This window comes from Lithobates pipiens, unplaced genomic scaffold (assembly GCF_037356315.1).
Source record: "Lithobates pipiens isolate NorthernLeopardFrog02 unplaced genomic scaffold, aLitPip1_a1.2 Scaffold_25, whole genome shotgun sequence".
In the NCBI taxonomy this organism is placed as follows: domain Eukaryota; kingdom Metazoa; phylum Chordata; class Amphibia; order Anura; family Ranidae; genus Lithobates; species Lithobates pipiens.
In genome coordinates, this window is record NW_027507787.1 from 202379402 (window position 1) to 202403514 (window position 24113).

The 24113-nt window shown below is 44.7% G+C and overlaps 1 protein-coding gene and 1 pseudogene across 2 annotated transcripts in view; both read left to right on the plus strand.

The window, feature by feature from the left end:
- Positions 1–24113, plus strand: part of ENO4 (enolase 4) — a 56084-nt gene that overhangs the window by 13998 nt on the left and 17973 nt on the right. Inside the window, exons 3-9 of one of the 2 annotated variants that reach the window (XM_077455434.1) lie at positions 2871–3055; positions 4901–5040; positions 11190–11359; positions 15789–15917; positions 19998–20066; positions 21493–21660; positions 21804–21929. In XM_077455434.1, coding sequence (XP_077311560.1) covers positions 2871–3055; positions 4901–5040; positions 11190–11359; positions 15789–15917; positions 19998–20066; positions 21493–21660; positions 21804–21929 — 987 coding nt within the window. The remainder of the gene's footprint in view (positions 1–2870; positions 3056–4900; positions 5041–11189; positions 11360–15788; positions 15918–19997; positions 20067–21492; positions 21661–21803; positions 21930–24113) is intronic. The other variant, XM_077455435.1, reaches the window with a different exon arrangement.
- On the plus strand, positions 12865–13002 carry LOC143932441 (U2 spliceosomal RNA; annotated as a pseudogene).

Genomic DNA, 24113 nt, shown 5'->3' on the forward strand with positions numbered 1-24113 from the left:
TTGAGCTGATCACCTTTCATTGACAAAAATTGATCATCATTGATATGAAAGTGATAATTTGAGCTTCTTTGAAGAAATTACACAATTTTTTCTCTTTCCTTCTGAAATAGGCTAGAGCAACCATTCTCAACCAAAGTTCCATGAAACCTCAAGGTTCCTCCAGAGTTGGTTAGGGGTTCGGCGAGCAATGAACAGTGGTGGACTGATCTTCTGCCTGATGGTGCCTGCATACCTTTGGCACCATCACTTAGCAGTATAGCCTTTACTCTCACCTCTCAAGCAGGCAGGGTCTGACAGGGGGGAAAGTACAACCCAGAGGTCCATGGTGCAGTGACTCGGGGGGGGGGGGGGGGGGGCCTCCCGCTCTCCCGCTCTCCCGCTCTCCCTTTTCTCGCCCCCCATCCCAGGCTGAAGCTCCCCTCCAGGTAATCTATGCTCACCAGGCGGGGCAGGCTGGACAGCACTTGCAGCGCCGACTCCAGGTTTCCAAACTGGCTGACTGGGGGCTGCTGTCTGGGGTGGCCGGGGGAGGAGATCCTCCTGTGGGGCACAGAGCCAGCCTCTGCTTGAACAGACTGTACACCATCTTGCAAGGGGGGACGGCCTGCGTTTTATGCCGATTCTTATCCCACACTCTGTAGGACGTTGGCAGGGACTTTTTACTTCTATTCATCAGAAAGCCTTAAGGCATGTCTGCGGCAGAAGCGGTGCAGCTTTTTTACGGGTTTCAGAGTGGCCCGGGGGCAATTGCCTCTCTGCCCAGTCTGCCTCTGCAAGTAGGTAACCACTGATACCAATGGGGATATTGAATGCCTGTAATAATCCCTTCTATCACTAATCATCATTTTATCATTCCATTGACCACAAATGTAAGAAGGCTTCTTTCCCATTAGCCGTCAATTTTACGGGCTCTCCTCTCCCACTGACCATCAATGTAAAGGGGGCTTCTCGCTTACTAATTACCTCTACTACTGGCCAAAAGTGTTTGTGGGCTCCTCTCTCACTGACCATCAAATGTAAGGCGGTCCTCTGTCACTGATGAAAGATGGCTTCTCTCCCACCGTCCACCAATGTAAAGCCTTAAGTGAATGGGGACTCCTCTTCCACTGACCACACATGTAAGGGACCTCTTCTCTTACTGATCACAGATGAATGGGGACTCCTCTTTCACTGACCACACATGTAAGGGACCTCTTCTCTTACTGATCACAGATGAATTGGGACTCCTCTTTCACTGACCACACATGTAAGGGACCTCTTCTCTTACTGATCACAGATGAATGGGGACTCCTCTTTCACTGACCACACATGTAAGGGACCTCTTCTCTTACTGATCACAGATGAATGGAGACTCCTCTTCCACTAACCACAAATGTAAGAAGTCCTTTCTCCAGCTGACCAAAGATGTAAGAGGGCTCTTCTCCCACTGACTATCAAATGTAAGGGGGGTCCTCTGTCACTGGTGAAAGGGGGCTTCTCTCTAACTGACTACAAATGTAAGAGGGCTCCTCTCCCAATGAACTCAAACGTAAAGGGGTTTATTACACTAACCACAATTGTAAGGAGGCTGCATGCATTTCCACTGACCACAAATGTAGGAGGGCTCCTCTCTGGCCGACCACAGATGTAGGAGGGCTCCTCTCTGGCCGACCACAGATGTAGGAGGGCTCCTCTCTGGCCGACCACAGATGTAGGAGGGCTCCTCTCTGGCCGACCACAGATGTAGGAGGGCTCCTCTCTGGCCGACCACAGATGTAGGAGGGCTCCTCTCTGGCCGACCACAGATGTAGGAGGGCTCCTCTCTGGCCGACCACAGATGTAGGAGGGCTCCTCTCTGGCCGACCACAGATGTAGGAGGGCTCCTCTCTGGCCGACCACAGATGTAGGAGGGCTCCTCTCTGGCCGACCACAGATGTAGGAGGGCTCCTCTCTGGCCGACCACAGATGTAGGAGGGCTCCTCTCTTGCTGACCACAGATGTAGGAGGGCGAGGTGGAGCCTCTACTACTGACCATTAAAGTAAAGAATGCCTGCATGCTTGGCCATTGACTTGCCTCAGCTATTGCAATTTCCCTTCATTTGCCCTCCTCTACATGGGCTGTCCTCCTTCAGTGCTGCTGCCAGACTCATCCAGCCTACAAAATGCTTAGTGTTTGCCGCCACTTTCTGTTGAACTTTCCATTGGCTTTTAATCAACCAACACAATTTCACAACAACATACAAAGCCACATCACCAGTCTTGTCTAAAAAGGTTTCTCAAAATTTTTTCCCAGAAGTCTGCGCTAAAATACAACTCAGATTTTAGCATCCTCTGCAACAAAAATATAATTTTTGGTGAGATATTCCCAGGGGAAATAACATCTAAAGCAGGGATCTTCAAACTATGGCCCTCCAGCTGCTGCAGAACTACACATCCCATGAGGCATTGTAAAACTCTGACATTCACAGACATGACTAGGTATGATGGGAATTGTAGTTCCCGAACAACTGGAGGGCCGTAGTTTGAGGACCCCTGATCTAAAGGGATGCAGACCCTGACACGTTTTCTCCTTAAAAGGAGCAAGTGCAGCAGCTGATTGATCATTATAAAGTCACTCCCATACAGATTCACTCTGAACATACACAGGGATACACAGAACAAACAATTTCTTCAGAATAACAAAAGGTAGAAATCTGCAACAAAGTTTGTAAAAATCCTTGCAATGCACATTGATCACCCAGAGGGGAATGTTTTTTTCTCAACAAAAGTGGAGTTACGCTTTAACATATAAATTGCAGCAGCTCAGCTGTTGTTTTATTGTACAGATTTACAAGTTGTACAATTTGCATTGTCAGAGGCTTCAAGTCATCGAGTGCTTTATTTCTACTTAGAAAATTTGCTCAGCAGTGATCTCCGTAGACTCTGCGCCTCCTCTGACCTGTGACACAGCTGAAGCCGAGGAGAAGGAGAGGGCGATGTCGGTGGAAACAGCCATTGAATGGATCAGAGAGTCTATAGGACCGATGTTGGGAGGGATACAGCCAAACGAGCAGAGCAACATTGACCAATTATTGAGGTGTGTATTACAGATATCTGTACAGATCTCCCAGGATTCCCACCCTCCCATGTATTTAATACTCTGTTTTTCCCAGAAATCTGTAGACGACTGGTGGTAAAATATTAGGCATCCCCAGCAGTGTCACACTGGGGCCGCGCCACATTAGCGGCATAATGGCACTTTTAACCCCCGCTAGCGGCCGAATAAAGGGTTAAAAGTGCCTGTGTTGCAGCGCTTTCATTCATTTCAATGGGCAGGGCATTTTGGGAGCAGTGTATACGCTTTTTCTAACCTCCCGCAAGCGCACCGCTCCAGTGTGAAAGCACTCTGAATTTCACACTGGGGTGGCATGAGAGGCGTTTTTCAGGCGCTATTTTTAGCACTAAAATGCCTTCAGTGTGTCTTAGCGCTTTTATAGCAGTGCTTTTCGGCCAATATAGGGGTGCTTTTAACCCCTGCTAGCTGCTTGCTGAAGAAAGGGTTCGTAGCGTCCATTTTGCGGCATTTCTGAAGCGCTTTGCAATCGCTGCCCATTTCTTTTAATGGGCAGGGGCGGTGGAGGAGCTCTTTATACAGCGCTCCCCCACCGTCCCAAAGATGCTGCTTGCAGGACTTTCCTATCCCGCTAGCGCACCACCCCAGTGTGAGAGCACTCGGGCTTTCACATTCGTGTGGCTTGAGAGGTGCTTTTCAGACACTTTACAGCTGCTAATTTTAGCGCTAAAATTCCTGAAAAGCGCCCCAGTGTGAAAGGGGTCTTACTGCAGTGTTTGCCCTTCAGTGAGATGAATTTCTACATCTAGAGGGATTCTATAGGAGTGGTGGGCATTAATAAAACACTGATCGTGTGATTAGAGTAGACGGACTCACCAACTGAGCACCTACCTGTATTTTGAAAGGTTTGGCAGGTGCTCTGGTGGCTTATCTTACTATCTACAGGACACAAGCAGGTAACAGTGCAGTAATGTTTGATGGAACTCCAGGTTTGTATAGTTGAAGTTTCTGAAATTTCTGGTTTCCTCAACAAACCCAGAGCTCCACTTTCATTTATGCCCAAAGTCATTGACAAAACTTACATACTGGTATCAGCCCTGTCACATCCAAGAAGCTGAAATATATTGTGAGGGAGGTCAGGAAATTAGAGCAATTCTAAACCCAAAACCAAGAATGTAATATATGTCTCTACTCTACTCTCTACTCTGGATGAAGGAGCAACAAAAACTCCTTTGTCATTTTTATTTGTAGCTGCTGAATTAAAATTTTTGGTGCGGGGGCTGGAGCTCCTCCTTTTAGAAAAAAAAAAAAAAAAGCTGACCAATGCAAGCACCACTGTCAGTGTTTAAATGGTTTGTCTCATCCCTCTAACTGCTACATCTGCAGACTGTAGGACGGCTTGTTGAAAAGACAACAGACTTACTGGGGGCTAATAATTGGGGAGTATTAAATCTAGTGCAGTTCTGCATAGAAACCAATCAGCTCAATTTCTTGTCCAAGCTAATTAGAACAAACCTGAAGTTAGAAGCTGATTGGCTACAATGCAGAGCTGCGCCAGATTTTTCACTCTCAAATTTTAGTAAATAACCCCACTGGCAGGATCACCAGCTGAAAAGAAAAGAAAGCCTAAAATAGAAAACTAACACATTCATTGGAATATAATGGCTGCAATAAAAGGAAAAGTTTGATTTGGGGGTTAATACCGCTTTAAGAGAATAGATGATTGGGATCACTCAGCTCCGCCATTACAAGCCCCCAAAAATAAGTACCATACATGCTATAGTCACAGTCGGGTGTAGTAGAGATCTCCATATGTGCGTCCAATGCCTCAATTCAAGGAACTCGCAGCTGTTTTTTCTCTTTTACAAGTGACTTTTTCCAGCCAAAGATGGAGGAATCAAGGCAGCAAAGAGAAAGTGAGCTCCATGCGGAAACCTCCTCTACAAGATCCGTCCCATCCCCCCCAGCCTCACCTCCTGCAGCCAGCAAGAAGAAGGGCAGTGGGAAAGGTAACTATATGGAGGGGCAAATAGAGGAAAGTAATTATATAGAAGGACATACAGGGGAAGGATGACTATATACAGTGTGTGTGTATACAGGGACGGACTGACCATTGGGCCACTAAGGCACTGCCCGAGGGCCCCATGCCACTAGGGGGCCCCATCAGGGTTGCCAGCCTTAGTAAAACCAGGGACAGTATGTAAAAATTTGTGTTTTTTTTTTTTTACATCTGTCCCTGAAATGTCCCTTGCCGACATCCTTTTGGTCTAAAAATCCTGAGATTATAGCTGCCCCACCTCTCCAGTACCTTCTCAGCCAATAGAAACGTGTGTGTGTGTGTGTTTGTGTCTACTGTGTGGCCCCATAATCTCTGATTTCCCGGGGGCCCCATGAGTTGTCAGTTCGCCCCTGTGTGTGTATGTATATATATATATATGTGTATATATATATATATATATATATATATATATATATATATATATATATACACACACAGTGGATATAAAAAGTCTACACACCCTTGTTAAAATGTCAGGTTTCTGTGATGTAAAAATGAGACAAAGATAAATAATTTCAGAACTTTTTCCACTTTTAATGTAACCTATAAACTGTACAACTCAATTGAACAATAAACTGAAATCTTTTAGGTGGAGGGAAATAAAAATAAAAAATAAAATAATATGGTTGCATAAGTGTGCACACCCTTACACTAATACTTTGTTGAAGCACCCTTTGATTTTATTCCAGCGCTCCGTCTTTTTGGGTATGAGTCTATCAGCATGGCGCATCTTCACTTGGCAATATTTGCCCACTCTTTTTCGCAAAAATCTGTCAGATTACGAGGGCATCTCCTGTGCACAGCCCTCTTCAGATCACCCCACAGATTTTCAATCAAGTCTCGGTCTGGGTGCTGGCTGGGTCATTCCACAAACTTTAAACCACTACCTTACTGGGCACTTAAAACCCCCCTCCTGCCCAGACCAATTTTCAGCTTTTAGCGCTGATGCACTTTGAATGACAATTGCGCGGGCATACAACACTCTACCCAAATGAAATTTTTATCATTTTTTCCCACAAATAGAGCTTTCTTTTGGTGGTATTTAATTACAGCTGGGAGTTTTATTTTTTGCTAAACAAACAAAAAAAGATGCAAAAAAAAAATCATGTTTAATAGTTTGTTATAAAATTTTGCAAACAGGTCTCCTTCATTGAAATGCGCTGATGAGCACTGATAGGCTGCACTGGTGGGCACTGATAGGCACAGATAAGGTGGCACCGATAGGCACAGATAAGGCAGTACTGATGGCCACAGATAAGGCGGCACTGATGGGCAAAGATGGGCACAGATAAGATGGCACGGATGGGTGGCACGGGTGGGCACTGATAGGTGGCACTGATGGGCACGGATATGTGGCACTGAGGTGCAGCAGTTTTTGTGGCAGATTGTGGGCACTGATGTGGCACTGATAGGTGGCACTGTGGGCACTAATGGGTGGCACTAATGAGTTTCACTTTTTCCCCTACTTAGGTGGCACTGGCAGGGGGCAGGTGGGCACTGATGAGCTGACTCCAGCTCGCTGTGTTTGGGACTAAAGTCCCTCTCACGGCCGCCGGTGATCGGCTTAGGAAAAATAGCCGATTACCGGCTCTGTTCACATGATCAGCTGATCACGTGGTAAAGGGGTCAGGATCGACCCCTTGCTCCGATCTGTGATCAGGCGAGCCTCATAGACTCGCTGATCACAGGGCGCACAGGCCGCTCGTGCACGGGACGACGTCAGACGTCGTCCCGGCAAAGCAGGTCCACGCTGTAGCCGTCATTCGGCTATAGCGCGGATCTCTAGAGGTTAATCTTCTGGTGAAGCCATTCCTTTGGATGTATGATTTGGGTCGTTGTCATGCTGAAAGATTAAGTTCCTCCTCATGTTCAGCTTTCTATCAGAAGCCTGAAGGTTTTGTGCCAATAGTGACTGATATTTGGAAACTGTTCATAATTCCCTCTACTTGACAGCTGAAGAAAAACAGCCCCAAAGCATGATGCTCCCACCACCATGCTTCACGGTGGGTGTGGTGTTCTTTTGGTGATGTGCAGTGTTGTTTTTGCACTAAACCTTTTGGAATTATAGTTAAAAAGTTTAACCTTGGTTTCATCAGATCAGAACACATTTTCCCACATGCTTTTGGCAGACTTCAGATGTGTTTTTGCAAAATTTAGCCAGGCTTGGGTGTTTTTTTTTTTATAATAAAAGGCTTCCATCTTGACACTCTACCCCATAGCAGAGGCATATGAACCACACAGCCAGTACTTGCCAGATATTCCTCCTTAAGGCCCCTTTCACTCTTGTGTGACTAGTCATGCAACTTGGGACTGCAAAGTCACATGACAAGTCGTAGCCCTTGATTTCTAATGAGTACCATTCATATCTGCGACTTCAAAGTAGTCTCTGTACTATTTTTTGGTCCGACTTTGATGCGAGTTGAGGTCCATAGACCTCAAGTTTACACAGGCATTCCCTGAAATAGTGGCAAAATCACGGCCGCAAAATTGCGGTAAAATCGCGGCAAACTCAAGTCGCGACAGTGTGAAAGGGGCCTTATTGTTGCTGTAGGCCTCTTGGCAGCCTCCCTGACCAGTTTTCTTCTCGTCTTTTCATCAATTTTGGAGGGACGTCCAGTTCTTGGTAATGTCACTGTTGTGGCATATTTTCTCCACCAAATGATGACTGTCCTCACTGTGTTCCATGGTATATCTAATGCCTTGAAAATTATTTTGTACCCTTCCCCTGACCGACACCTTTTAACAGTGAGATCCCTCTGATGCTTTGGAAGCTCTCTGTGGACCATGGCTTTTGCTGTAGGATGCAAATAAGAAAATGTCAGGAAAGACCTACTAGAACAGCTGAACTTTATTTGGGGTTAATCATGGGCACTTTAAATAATGGTAGGTGTGTACTGACTCCTATTTAACATGAGTTTGAATGTGATTGCTTAATTCGGAACACAGCTACAGTTATAAGAGGGTGTGCACACTTATCCACATTATTTTATTTTTACTGTCAGTTTGTTTTTCAACTGAGTTGTACAGTTTATAGGTCACATTAAAGGTGGAAAAAGTTCTGAAATTATTTATCTCTGTCTCATTTTTTTTACATCACAGAAACCTGACATGTTAACGGGTGTGTAGACTTTTTTTTTTTTAATATCATATATATATATATATATATATATATATATATATATATATATATATATATATATATATATATATATATATATACACATATATATATATATATATATATATATATATATATATACACATACAGTGCCTTGCGAAAGTATTCGGCCCCCTTGAACTTTTCAACCTTTTGCCACATTTCAGGCTTCAAACCATAAAGATATACAATATACAAGAATCACCAACAAGTGGGACACAATTGTGAAGTAGAACAAAATCTATTGGATATTTTAAACTTTTTTAGCAAATAATTGTTCGGCCCCTTTACTTTCAGTGCAGCAAACTCACTCCAGAAGTTCAGCGAGGATCTCTGAATGATCCAATGTTGTCCTAAATGACTGATGGTGATAAATAGAATCCACCTGTGTGTAATCAAGTCTCTGTATAAATGCACCTGCTCTGTGATAGTCTCAGGGTTCTGTTGAAAGCGCAGAGAGCATCATGAAGACCAAGGAACACACCAGGCAGGTCTGTAATACTGTTGTGGAGAAGTTTAAAGCTGGATTTGGATACAAAAAGATTTCCCAAGCTTTAAACATCCCAAGGAGCACTGTGCAAGCGATCATTTTGAAATGGAAGGAGTATCAGACCACTGCAAATCTACCAAGACCTGGCCGTCCCTCTAAACTTTCAGCTCAGACAAGGAGAAGACTGATCAGAGATGCAGCCAAGAGGCCCATGATCACTCTGGATGAACTGCAGAGAAACTACAGCTGAGGTGGGAGAGTCTGTCCATAGGACAACAATCAGTCGTACACTGCACAAATCTGGCCTTTATGGAAGAGTGGCAAGAAGAAAGCCATTTCTCAAAGATATCCATAAAAAGTCTCGTCTAAAGTTTGGTGTGTCTCCCAGGTGGCTTGAGGCAAACATGTGGAAGAAGGTGCTCTGGTCAGATGAAACCAAAATCAACTTTTTGCCCACAATGCAAAACGATATGTTTGGCGTAAAAGCAACACAGCTCATCACCCTCAACACACCATCCCCACCATTGTCAAACATGGTGGTGGCAGCATCATGGTTTGGGCCTGCTTTTCTTCAGCAGGGACAGGGAAGATGGTTAAAATTGAGGGGAAGATGGATGCAGCCAAATACAGGACCATTCTGGGTGAAAACCTGTTGGAGTCTGCAAAAGACCTGAAACTGGGACGGAGATTTATCTTCCAACAAGACAATGATCCCAAACATACAGCAAACTCTACAAAGGAATGGTTCACAAATAAACGTATCCAGGTGTTAGAATGGCCAAGTCAAAGTCCAGACCTGAATCCAATCGAGAATCTGTGGAAAGAGCTGAAAACTGCTGTTCACAAACGCTCTCCATCCAACCTCACTGAGCTCGAGCTGTTTTGCAAGGAAGAATGGGCAAGAATTTCAGTCTCTCGATGTGCAAAACTGATAGAGACATACCCCAAGCGACTTGCAGCTGTAATCGCAGCAAAAGGTGGCTCTACAAGTAACGCAAGGGGGCCGAATAATTTTGCAGGCTCACTTTTCATTTTTTTATTAGTTAAAAAAGTTTCAAAAATCCAATAGATTTCGTTTCACTTCACAATTGTGTCCCACTTGTTGGTGATTCTTCACAAAAAATAAAATTTTATATCTTTATGTTTGAAGCCTGAAATGTGGCAAAAGGTTGAAAAGTTCAATGGGGCCAAATACTTTCGCAAGGCACTGTGTGTATATATATATATATATATATATATACACATACATACACACACACACACACACACGATAGAGAGAGAAAAAAACGCCTTTCTTAACCTTTTTTACTCTAAAGGACCCCTTGGAAGTAATTTTCCAGTCCTGGGGAACCCCATATAAAACCTCCTATTGGGATTCAGTGGGAAATGTGCCCCTTATATTAGTGGTCAGTGGGAGAATGTCTCTTACAGTGATGGTCAGAATTTTATCCCAACAGACAGCTAAAAAAAATATATTTTTGTTGTGTCGCTGGCTCTGCCAAGTTACGTTAACCCATAACTATGCTGGCACCATCAAATGAAAAGACAATCAACCCTGGCTCAAGGAACCCCTAGCAACCTTTGGCGGAACCCTAGGGCTCCATGGAACCCTTGTTGAGAATGGCTGATATAGAGGGACATGTAGGGGAAAGGTGACTATATGGAGGGACATATAGGGGAAAAGTGAAGTCATGTCCAGCAAAGTATGTAAATTAGCAGTACTGCTGGCTCCTTTCCTTGCCCTCAGATTGGTTCCCTTGTGCCTGTATACAGGGCTTCCACTTCTCTCTAAATTGAGATTAAGCCCCATCCCATCTTAACTGTCAAACACAAAATATGAAAAACAAAAAAAAGAAAGAGTAATACACTGGTGACTGTGGTAGTTGGTGGAGGAGAGTTTTTTAGTATGCTTGGAGCCGTATTGTTATGTAGTATATTTATGTGCTGCATCACAGTACAGAGTGGAATGTACCCTGTTGAAGTATTTGTTTTTTTGTATATTTTTATGCATAATAAAGTATACATTTTCAATCAAAAAAAGTTGGTGGAGGAGAGTTGGCGCTTGCAGGACATTTCCTGGAAGGAGTAAGCTCTGCACACTGTAATTTGATTGGAGAATGCATCAGTCTGCGCTACATCTGCATTTGTGTGAACAAGGCCTTACAACGGGGCTGGAATGAGGGGCAAGCAAAAGAGATGATTGCCTTGGGCACTTGAGCTGAAAGGTGGATGAAAAAGGGGAATGACCGGCAACCTGTGTTGCTGAGGTGCTTCGCAGCTCGTGGGCAGGGGACCACACTATGGCCTGTTTGCATTGTGCACTAAGGGACCTTGCCCAGTACTGATCACAATATCTTCCTTTCTGAAGTGCTGACATGATGGATAAGGTACCACTATATCACCCCACAGGCAGTAATGCTGAGATGATGACTACAATATTCTGTCTCTGCAGGTAAAAAGGCAGCTTCAGCAGAGAAGCCGATTCCTCCTGCCGAGCCTCCTGAGCCGATCGTCAGGGGCAGCCTGGCAGTCAGCGCGGTGTCTTTGGCGGTGGCTACAAGCAGTGCGATCCTCAGGGAAGTCCCACTCTACTCTTATATATCTGCATTAAGACATGAAGAGGTCTGTATGTTGTGTGCAGCTTTACTGTCATTGGTTAGAATTTTATAGCATATCATTGCCCTTTTCTGTAGATGTGTGGGTCTAAAATATAGGAATATGTCATCTGCATGTTCTGCTAGATCATAGACTTAAAGTAGAACTATAGGCAAAACTTTTTTTTTTTTCATTTTTGGATAGAGCAAGGGAGGATTATAACCCCTGTCAGATTTTTTTTCTGCCATCTGTGTCCCATTGTGGAGATTTCCCTTGACTTTCTGTCCTATAGCCAAACAGGAACTGAGAGGAAATCCCTGCAAATGAAAGATTGCTTAGGGATCCCCCCCCTAGGTCACTAGAACTAGTGTCCCCATTGGAAGATTTCATCCCTATTACTTTTCTGGAGTCAAACCAAAATTTGGGATTTCTTTTCCTTTCACTTTCAATTATAATGGTAAACAGAACAAATAGAGAGGGGGAATCTCCTTAATGGGGCACAGACCGCAATAAAGACTGACAGTCGTTTTAATCCCTCTCCACTCTATCCAAAAGTAAAAAAAAAAAGTTTTGCCTTTTTAGTTTTACAAAGGTACCCAATGCTAATCTGCAGCTGCTTGAGAGCAAGCAAGATAGTTTCCCATTCACCCTGGCCTGCATTGTAAAATTACCATATGGGCAGCTGTCAGTGTGAGGGTCAGTAGGGGGCAGTATGATGCACATTTCAGTGCAGCTAACTATGTGTGTTTTTTTTATTTTATTTTTATTCTAACTTCATTGTAATGTCAACACACACACACACACACACACACACACACACACACACACACACACACACCTTCCTGCCAAGCAATTCTTTATCCTGTTCAGCCATTCTTGCGATCTACACTTCTGCTAGACCCTCTAATTTCTGCTTCCTGCCAGCCAGAGGCGATGTTGGCGATTCTGTGCCCATTGCTGAAGTACAGAGGTCACACAAGAATTTGAAAAACGGGAACATTAATTATTTAGGAACTATGTGTTATCTGTACAGTGTGGAAGGTGTATGAAAATCACAAGACTGGCTGCTCATACTTTGTAAGGTAAAACCAATTTATTTTTTGGTTGTGTATTAAGATGTATACTATAGTTTCTGTTTTATAAGAGACACAAAGGAACTCCGCCGTGAGGAATGTTTAACTAAACTTGATTTATTCAGTCCTGAAAAATGGTGATTAAGGGGAGATACTTTCACAATGAATATTATAATTTTAGATTTTTACAGTAAATTCAATTGAAATCACTTTAAAGGAAAACTTTACTAAAAGTTAAGTTATCCTTTAAATGTTTCACCAGAATGGCAGCCACCTAGCAAAATACTTATTTTCACCATGCTTTTCTGTGTAACCCTGCCCAGCCTCCGCACAACCTTTACCGAAAGATGCCCCAGCCATGACTGGTTTCTGCCTTGTATACCCCTCAGCCCTTTCATTGCTACAGGGGCCAGCATGAGTACACAACTGCATCTCCACCACCTTCCCTACCACTTAGTTATCGCTTCTCAGCCTTTTGGCTAAGATCAAGTGTAGTATCTGTTCTTATCAGTTGCCAGAGAAGGCACTGTGCTACTCCCAAAGGGGCAGGGCTGTGCAAATCTGATGGTGTAGTTGTACCTGGATGGCCTATCTCGTTGAGGCCCACGCTCAGCGCTCTCAGGTTGTAGAGGCCAATGATGGTCATAATCGAGCAGGCTTGATGGGTGCTTCTGGTTAGGATGGGTGCTGCATTTGGTCTGGAAGAAGGGCTGTTTTTTCCTGGCCTTCTGGCTAGGATTGGTGTGGTTGCTGTTCCTGTCAGCATCCGGTGGAGGAGCTGGTGCAGCTGTGAAGAGGGATCGGGTGGTGCCATGCAAATCCACTGGGTTGATGGGGGGGCCTGGAAGGGCTAGTACCGGTGGAGGCTGTTTAGTGTCCACGGCTCTCCCAGAGAAAACCTGGAGGGGCTCTTTATCTGGCAGGAATGGAGGGCCACAATGGTCCGGCTGAAGGTCAGACCTGAAAAGAAGCCTGTGGTGTATGTGCCCCTGGAGAGGCAGTCAAGGGGTGGTGTACAATCACTGTGAGTAAGGGTCACTGATTTATGGCACCATGGTCACTGCACCATACCACTTTTTTTTTTTTTCCACCTGCCTCCTGGGCCGGGCCTTTTGGCTGGGACTGGTGGAATGTTTGATTCCTGGCCGGAGGGTCTGGTCATTGTTTCACATAATGACCACTTTTCACTCTCCTCTCCACTTCCTTCTCCCCCATGTTCTTTTATTTAATTCCCTTTGTCACTTTTTGTATTTTTTTTGTTTGTACATATTTTTGCACATGTGACGGGTTGGGTGTAGGTCCTCGGGCCTGCCCTGAAAGTCTTGGGAGGGGGTGAACATGGTTTTCTGGCTTGGTTCACACTCTCTCATGGGGTCTCCCTTTGGGGGAGTCCCATCAAGTACTTTGGTGGGTCTGTTTTGGCAGACCCTCTAGAGAAAGGGGTCCATCTGGTTTCGGCCAGATGGACCAAATGTAAAGTACCCTAGTCCCCGTCTGGAGCCTCACGCCCCCTGGGGGATCAGGTTAAGGCCCTCTGATTTTAGAGGGCTTGTGTACACCCGTTGCACAATTTTTGTGCTTCAGTCTTTTTGGCATTGGGTGAAGTTTTTGAGTGTGTTTCACATGCCATGGGCTTTAAAAAATAAATAAATAAATACACTAATGCCACGTACACATGACCAGACTTTCCGGAAGAGTTCCGATGGACCTTCCAAACAAATGGACTTGCCCACACACGAACAGACTAAGTCCGTTCGAAAGTCTGTTCGTTTTGAAGGTGATGACGTAAGACGGGACTAAAAAAGGAAGTTCAATAGCCAGTAGCCAATAGATTCCTTTGCGTCGTATTTGGTCGGTCGGACCAGCATACAGACTAACGTTTTTCCGCCAGGAATTGAGTCCGTCGGACAGATTTGAAACATGTTCTATTTCTAGGTTCTTTATGTGAAAAACGATCGGATTGCGTCGGACCTAGTCTGCCAGTAAGTCTGGTTGTGTGTACATGGCGTTTCCCCAGCTGCAAATTTGCCTTACCAGGCAGAAAGTATGATGCTGTGCTGCCTAGAAAAACAGAATACTATATAGATCTGGACGTGCTCATACCTCCATGCCTGATAGAGTGTTGTCTGATGCTGGATTCGCCATTACTTAGCTAATAAGTGACTGGATGTCATCCGTTTATGTGAAAAATGTATCATCGATCTCTGTATATACAGCTGTAAATATGATATGTAATTGTGTACTCAACTGTATTTTTATTGTGCTCATGTTGAGCACCTTGGTCATTGTACCAACATGTCTTTCTTTTTGTACATCTTGCCAATAAAAAGAGTTAAAAAAAAAAAAAAACAGAATACTAATGGCTCCCTGGATAGCAGCAGAGTTGTGATCTGCCTTGTAAAGTGTAGTCCACCCTTCTGCTGTAGCCCAATGTTGCCAACTCAGGTTGCTGCAGCAATGACAGGGGAGTTCTGTGCTCCCCTGTCACAGCCCAAGCATCGGCTGATAACTGCTTCATTAACTTAAAGAGGAAGTAAACCCTGATGAGTTTACTTCCTCTTTCATTCCCTGCAAAGCATAATGGACTACTATGCATCGCATTATGTGTCACTTACCTGACACAGGAGCCAGCGAAGTCACCGCTGTCTCCTGTAGTCCGGCGCATCCATCTTCTCGGTGGGGTCTCGCAGCTCCGCCGCTGTCATTCGGCGAAGCCACAATGACGTCACTCCTGCGCATGGGAGCCGCCACGCGCGGCAGCTCTCTCTGTTGTTGAAAATGCCGTGCTCAGTGCGCCGTAGACAGCGGTGCCTGTATTCGGGCAAATCTCTCCTAAACCGTGTAGGTTTAGGAGATATTTCTTGGACCTACAGGTAAGCCTTAATCTAGGTTTACCTGTAGGTAAAAGTGTGTTGTAAGGGTTTACAACCACTTTAATCCCATCTACACTATGCAGGCACACAGATTGCTCAACCACTTCCACAGGCTGCTAAGAAAGGAATCTTGGTTAGATGCAGATGATGATGTCAAAGGGCAGAAAAGTATGAATTTCTTTAAAAAAAAAAAGAAAGATATATATATATATATATATATATATATATATATATATATATATATATATATATATATATATATATATATTATATTTATTAAATGTTTTGCATAAGGTTGGAGAGGGAGCTAGGATATATTTTTTCTTTTTTACTGTGCCCGGAGATAGGATTTAACTTGATGGCCAACTGTGTGACTGTAATTACCTTTCCCTCACCTCAGTAGCTCTTTGCTTCCTACAGACAAGTGGCAGCGGAGCCAGAGCTAGAAACTAAGGGCCAAATTGTGAGATAAAAATTACATTTCTGTTATATGTGATCTTCCTCACACAGCCGCCCAGCAAGATGGCGATACCAACACCTCTGATTACATTGCTGAGCTACGGCAAGTGTTCTCCAGGAAAGCTGAACCTTATGAAGGAGGTCATGATGATTCCTCGACCGGGGCTAACGGCTCAACAGGTTAGACACCACCTGATTTCTATGTACATATGTCACTGTGGTGTCACATACTTACACAAACCTCACTTATATTTACATATTTGTTACTGCAGTGCAAAATCTGAATTCATAGAAAGGGGGCGGGCAGAATCTCTCACAGTAAGGGATTTGAAAAATGGGACTTGATTAGATTGGAAAAGAGGAACCCAAGAGGTGATCCAGATATAAAATACACAGTAGATATACTATGGCACGTGTCAAACACAAGGCCCATGGGCTGAATCCGGCCTGCCAGGCCATTTCATGTTGCCCTTGCACCTCACCTTCAGCTGCAGCACCCCCCTCGTCTCAGCAGTTGGCAGCAGGAAGGAGTACAGAACTCCTCTGCCAGATTCTGCACCTCTCTGTGTATCTGCGGCACCCCCTCGTCTCAGCAGTTGCCAGCAGGAAGGAGGACAGAACTCCTCTGCCAGATTCTGCAGCTCTCTGTGTAGCTGCGGCACCCCCTCGTCTCAGCAGTTGGCAGCAGGAAGGAGGACAGAACTCCTCTGCCAGATTCTGCACCTCTCTGTGTAGTCACAGCACCCCCTCGTCTCCGCCTCCCCTGGTCTCAGCAATCAGCAGACTGTGGCAGCTGACTTCACCACCCCCCCCCCCCCCCCCACTTGTCCTCCTCCAGACCCTATACTTTCTGCTCACCAGCACAAGTTAAGGGGGGTGCACTGTGATGTATGGGAGGGTGGGGAACTCAACTTCTGATGGTGGAGGGGCTCTTGGCATCTGATGTAAGGGTGTGGGGTACTCTGGAGATCTTCTTATAATTATGAGAATAATTAAACTCTATGACAATAAATTGTACAATAGTTGTACACTTGAATATCTGCTTACCTTTATTCGCGATGTCTGTGTCCCCATTTAGAAAATTCACCCTCTGTTTGTCCAATTTACTTTTTATCATTAACATAAAAGAAAATCCCAAATGTTGGGTCGTCCCCAGAAAAGTATTAGAGGGGAAATCTTGCAATGGGGACACTAGTTCTGGTAACCTGGGGGTCCCCAAGGGATTCCCCTAATTTGCAGGGATTTCCTCTCGCTTTCTGTTTGGTTATGGGACAAGAAGTGGAGGGAAATCTCTGAAATGTGACACATATGGCGGAAAAACAAAATCTGATAAGGGTTGTAACCCTCCCTTTGGCTATAGTTCTACTTTTTTTTATTACTAAAACTATTAATAATCAAATGCAGAGGCAATTATTTATTATTATGAGAAGTATATACATTTATATAGTCTTACAGATACAACCAGCCTACAAAACTCATTGACTATACAGAGACACTAATTACAATTTAACCACTTAAAGCGGACCTCCACCCTCAAGTGGAACTTCCGCTCATCGGAACCCTCCCCCTCTCCGGTGCCACAATTGGCACCTTTCAGGGGGGAGGGGGGTGCAGATACCTGTATAATCCAAGTATCTGCACCCACTTCCCGGAATATCTAGCCACAGATGCCCCGCCCCCGTTGTGTTCTGGGAAACACACAGTTCCCAGGACACAACGGGGACCGGTGAATATGTGCAGCGCGACTCGCACATGCGCAGTAGGGATCCGGGCAGTGAAGTAGCAACACTTCACTTCCCGATTCCCTGACAGAGGATGGCGGCGGGGGCAGCCGATAGAGACCTGCGATTGCTCATCATCTGCTGCCGACATCGCTGGACCCTGGACAGGTGCGTGTTCATTTATTAAAAGTCAGCAGCTGCAGTATTTGTAGCTGCTGACTTTTAATATTTTTTTTTTTTTAGGTGGCACTCCTCTTTAAGGACCGAGCCTCTTTCTGAGATTTGGTGTTTACAAGTTTATTGCTAGAAAATTACTTAGAACCACCAAACATTATATATATATATATATATATATATATACATATATATATTTTCTAACACCCTAGAGAATAAAATGGCGGTCATTGCAATACTTTCTGTTGCACCGTATTTGTGCAGCGGTCTTACGAGTGCACTTTTTTGGGAAAAAATACACTTTTTTGTATTAAAAAATAAGACAACAGTAAAGTTAGCCCAATTTTGTTTATATTGTGAAAGATGATGTTACGCCGAGTAAATTAATACCCAACATGTCACGCTTAAAATTTGCGCCCGCTCGTGGAATGGCGACAAACTTTTACCCTTACAAATCTCCATAGGCGATGTTTAAAAAATGCTACAGGTTGCATGTTTTGAGTTACAGAGGAGGTCTAGGACTAGAATTATTGCTCTCGCTGTAACGATCGCGGCGATACCTCACATGTGGTTTGAACACCGTTTTCATATGCGGGAGCTACTCACATGTGCGTTTGCTTCTGCACGCAAGCTCAACGGGACGGGGCGCATTACATTTTAAATTTTTTTTCCTTATTTATTTTATTTTTTATTTTTACACTGTATTTTACCAGCAGCACCACATAAAATGATGAATCTTTTCAGGCTAATGAAGAGTTAAAACGTGCTGTGTGAGAAATATTCACTTTATGTATATGAAGATCACAGACTGTTCCTTGTATGGCACATTTGCATGTACTGACCTTTACAAGGAGGTTTATTAGTGGGGAGAGAGGGAGGATGCCATATGGCCGGGTGGTGTCTTTGTCTTCAAAATTTCCTTTTTATTATATCTTTTTATATATTAAAAAGGGAATGTTATACTTGTCACTAAGAAAGTGACAAGTTTAACAATAGTATAGAAATGGTAAAGCATGCCAACAGTATATGAAAGGGATCTTTACAATATGAGCAATTATTGTGGATCTGAACCCCAAAAAAAAAAAAATTTAAATATGAAGTTTAATCGACCTATATTTTGCTCTACCCGGTTACTCCTTTCCCTCATCAATATGCTAATGAAGTTTTTGAATAAAACCTGTTTTTCATTACATACCTTATTTTAGACAGTGTGATGTCATCACTGGGTCTCTGTGCTATGCAGGCAGATAGATCATGGCTGGTGGGAGGGGCTGGCAAGGTGGTGTACAGAGCTTCCTGAACACATCATAGCTAGGGATGAGCTCTGGCGTGTTCACCTACTCCACGTGCAGAGCCCGCCAGGAAGTCGGCACAGCGCTAATCACAAGCAGTGAGACATTGCCCGATCTCTGCAGCCGCGCATCGGGGCAATGTCTCACTGCCTGTGATTAGAGCTGCACCAAATTCCTGGCGGGCTCTGCACGTGGAGTAGGCAAACACGCCGGAGCTCATCCTTGATCACAGTACTTATCCAGGGCACTAAGCACAGATGCAAGCAGTTGGCTGGCTCGTGGGAGGAGTTATGGGATTATTAAATGCGTTGATGGGTGAATGTCAATCTAAAGGAGTGGGTGTTTCCAAAACAGGCTACATTTGCATGCAGACTTCCCTAGGTATCACCCACATGTGATGCTAAGCCTCTATGATTTACAGAAATTAAATCCAATGAATGAAAGGGGTGGTCCAGAGACAGTCAGGCTGGGGAGGAAGAGCTCAGTAATACTGGACATCCTGCAGCCAGACTTTCTGCACATTGTGAGGAGCTGACAGTGTGCAGGGAAATTAGAGTAACCAATTTCAGTCCAGGAGAGGCGCCCGTGCAAGACTGAAGGGAACATTAGAGTTCAGATCTAAATGTGTTACGTGTAAATACATGACATTACAAGGCAGGAGTGTTTTATGAAAGCAACGAGCCTGTGTGCAAGATCGTAAGTTGGGCCATTCTGTCTGAGAAAAAGAAAGTGTGGTGCATGCAGCAGCAAAAATTGGGTGAAGTTTTTATTGCGCTGAATATTGGCCATGCTTTAAAGGGAAGCAGGGTCACGGGTTCAGTAGTACGTGACACAGAGTGCAGAGATCAGTAGAATAGTAACACAGAGTGCATATCAGGAGTAGGCGACGCAGCGTTCGGGGGGTCAGGAGTAGGCGACGCAGCGTTCGGGGGTCAGGAGTAGGCGACGCAGCGTTCGGGGGGGTCAGGAGTTTGTAGACATTTGTCAGACACTTTGTAGGTCATTCCTCTAGGGCTGTTGCAAGTCTGTTGTCTTGAATAATGTGATTATGATACACTGTGGTCTCTTTGCAGGCTGTGGACCTGGCCTTGTCGCTTCAGGCACAGATAACAAAGCAAATGGATGCTGTAGGTAAGAATGCGGTAAGTACACAGGACTCGCCACCTATGAGCCCAGCTTCTCAATCTGCGTGAAAGTTATAGGGCCTATGGTCTATATACTAGATTTTTTAATTTATTTTTTTAAGTACTACTAATGGCGTGGATCAACAACTTATAATGAGATTATTCTAGTGTGGTGGGCAATCTGACACTAATACAGTGATCAGTGATAATACTATACACCGTCACTGTACTAATGACACTGGCTGAAAAAGAGTTAACATCTAGGGCAAATCAAAGGTTTAACTGTATGCCTAACAAGGTGTAAAGTGTGCTGCTTTTTACTAATAATCTTTGTTTTTGCAGGGATAAAAAACAGAGATCTTTCCCTCTGTACAGAGCCCTATGTGGCTCCAGGCTGTGATTAGACACCTCCGATCTGACAGACTTCCGCTGTGTAAAATCATAGTGGGTGCATGCACCCTAAACCCAGACAGTGATGTACTAGTACGTCATTTTGCATGTCTACAGTAAATTGTATAGTAGTTAAATTTGAAACTAAGATCAAAAACATGGAGGCATGACCTCCAACTAGCAGGAGGAAAGTTCTTAACATTATAAAGTATTATTTTAACAAAAGAGTAGTTGATGCTTGGAACACACTTTTAGCACAGTGGCAATCGTAAGGCCCCTTTCACGCCTGCTTTCCGATCAGGACCGCCTGTCCGTTTTTCAGGCGAACGTAATCAATCGGACCCTCCATTCTCTCCTATGGTGTGGCAGATGTCAGCGGTGACATGTCTGCTGGCCGCTGTTGCTATCCGATCCAGTCTGTGAAATCCAGACAGATGGTGCCCCTATTTCCCACCCGTCTGGTGGATCGGATGAAAATGGACAGGTGATCATCCGATCTCCCCATAGAGGAGAGCGGACTCTGACAGGTCCGTCTGCACAGTGAGCGGAGATGCACCTGTCATCCACCTGCTCGGATCGATCCCCTCGCTGAACAAAGCAGAGTCTGCCAGGTGGACCGCCCATGTAAAAGGACCCTTAGTGGATTTAAGCATACTTGGGACAAACCTAAATCTAAAAAACAAAACAACAAAAAAAAAAAAAAACGTTTTCTATCATCACGCTGCGACGTTTCATTGTCCCAATCTATAAGACGTTTCCCTTGGCACATTTTATGTCTGGAGCTGCAGATGCTTCTCTTGAGCTCGGAATGATGCACTGATAAAACATTTTGGATGACTCTTGCCAAACAATCTAATATTTTCTCTGCTATTCTCGGCTGCAATCCCACATAAGTGAATCCATTGTAGCAGTACTCCATCACCTCGTACAAGTAAACACATCATTTGTGAAATGTCAAGATGCTGCTGGGCCCTCGGTGGGGGGTGTTGGGGGGAGAAGTGATGCACTTTTGTATTTAACAGCTTTTTTTTTTGTTTTCTCGGCTTAATTCCAGCAGTCGGGTACTAAGAGTGTGTCTGCACTGGGCTGTCTGGCATTAGCAGGTGACCGCATAGATCAACCTCTGGATTTATTGCGGGAAGCCTGCGAACAGCTTGGCCTAGAACTGGGAACAGACATCTACTTAGCCATAAATTGCGCAGCCCACGAATTAATGGACTACGTAAGTAGCCGATCGCTTTGCCTAATTGAAAGTGTTTGCAGATTTTATTTTTGTTAAGTTTGGCGCTTTTGCGTCGCTGACCTCTGTCCTTATTATACAAATTCTCTGCAAAACACATTTCCCTCATTTTCATCTCTTCTTAGAACAAAGGCAAATATGAAATCATAAGTGGCACATGGAAGAGCCCCGAGGAGATGGTGGATATATATGTGGATATCATTAGTCGGCACCCGGCGGTCATGGCGTTCGTGGACCCTCTGAGGATGGAGGTAAGCCTCTCCTAAAACAAACTCTAGAATCATTTCCTTCAGCCACAAATGATAATCCATAAGATGACCAGTGCTGACCGACTGGAAATTTCCATCTAAATACTGACCAATGTCCCATGTGAACATATTTATGTAAAGAAAAGTGATTTTAGTGAAAAGATTTTTTTTCTTTTTTTAAAGCGGGAGTCCACCGGGACTCCGCGTTTTTTTTTTTTTAAAAGCCAGCAGCTACAAATACTGCAGCTGCTGACTTTTAAAATAGTGACACTTACCTGTCCAGCGAGCCCGCGATGTCGGCACCCGTAGCTGATCTCTAGGTCGTCTGTCGGGTCCTGCCGCCGCCATCTTGGGTATGGGAATCAGGAAATGGAGCCTTTCGGCTTCATTTCCCGGTTCCCTACTGCGCATGCGCGAATCGCGCTGCGCAATAAGGACGCTCCCCGCTGCCTCTGGGATCTGTGTGTTTCCCAGCAGGCAGCGGGGCACTTGCGGGAAGGGGCGGGCACTTGCGGAAAGGGGCGTAAGTTACGCCCCTTTCCGCAGAGAGCTATCCCGGAAGTGGGTGCAGTTACCAGGTAACTGCACCCCCCTCCCCCCTGAAAGGTGCCGATTGTGGCACCGGAGGGGGGGAGGGTTCCAATGAGCGGAAGGTCCACTTTAGGGTGGACCTCCGCTTTAAAGAAATAGCAAACATACTTTACTTACCTGCTCTGTGCAATGGTTTTGGACAGAGCAGCCCCAATCCTCTTCTTTTTAGATCCCCTGATGGCAGTCCTGGCTCCTCCCCCCTGCCAAGTGCCCCCAATAGCAAGCATATTGCTATGAGGGCACTCAAACAGGCTTGCTGCCAAGCGGTACGCTGTGTGTCCATTAACACACAGCGCACTGCTTGGCCCTGCCCAGCTCCCTCCTCATTGGCTTAGTGGCTGTGATTGACAGCAGCAGGAGCCAGTGAGGAGAGACCGACCTGGGAAAGCCACTCGTTATCACTCGTCAAGATGGGGCTCAGGTAAGTATTGTGGGGGGGGGGAGCTGCAGCCAGAAGATTTTTTTTACTTCAATGCATAGAATGCAATAAGGTAAAAAAAAAATAAAAAAAAAAAAAAACATTCTTCGTGTTTTTTCACCTTAATGTATCTTATGCATCAAGGTGAAAAAACACCTGTCCATGCCCAACCCCCCGTTTTACTTACCTGAACCCTGGAACTTTTGCCATGGGGACGCACCTAATCTCTGCTAGGGGGTTCTCAGCTGTTGATTGGATAGATTGACAGCAGCACAACCATTTGATCCCGCTGCTGTCAATCAAATCCCTTGATGTGGCCAGCAGGGGGGGGGGGTGGTGGAGTCCTGCATTGGGCGTCTATGGAAGCCGAATGATGGGCTCGGCGGGAGCACACCTGCAAGGTAACCTCCCAGGAGAGAGCTTCTCCCAGGGGGTTATCTGATGCCGAGAGAGCTATCGAGGGACCCCAGAAGACCAGGTTCGGGGCTACTCTGTGAAAAATGAGCTGCACAGTGGAGGCAAGTATAACATGTTTTTTTTTTTTTTTTTAAATAACAAAGAAATTACCTTTAGTGTCACTTTAAGTACATCAACCTACAAGATAAACATCCCAATATAACAAACACGATATAAAGGGAAAAGTGTGTGAACCCCTGGCAATCACACCTATAGAACATGTCACACATCCCCTTCCAAAACCATGGTCATTGTTATGGAGTTTGAATAGGAGTTCACACTAGTTATGTCTAAATACAAAGCAGCATCCATAAGGAACGTTTTATAGTGGGGGTTATTTAATAACGTTGGAGTGCAAAATCTGGTACAACTCTTCATAAAACCAATCAGCTTCCAGGTTTTATTGTCAAAGCTTCATTGAACAAGCTAAAATTAGAAGCTGATTGAGTGCACCCGCTTTACTAAACTTCCCCCACAACATCCTCATTAAAATCTTCAGAAAGATGCAGTTCTTGAAGCGAGACAACTAAAAGAAGCCATACATTACTTAAATTTTCTTCCCTTCCACCACAGGTAAAAGGTAAGAAAATCGTTTGAATCCCCCATTAACACAGTGTTGATGAGAAAATGCCTCCCGCAGCGCTATTGTATTCTGCAGGAGGTGCGCAGAGCTTTCCTGGCTGGCAGAATGATTACTGTTGGCAGTAATCGCATGTAGAAAA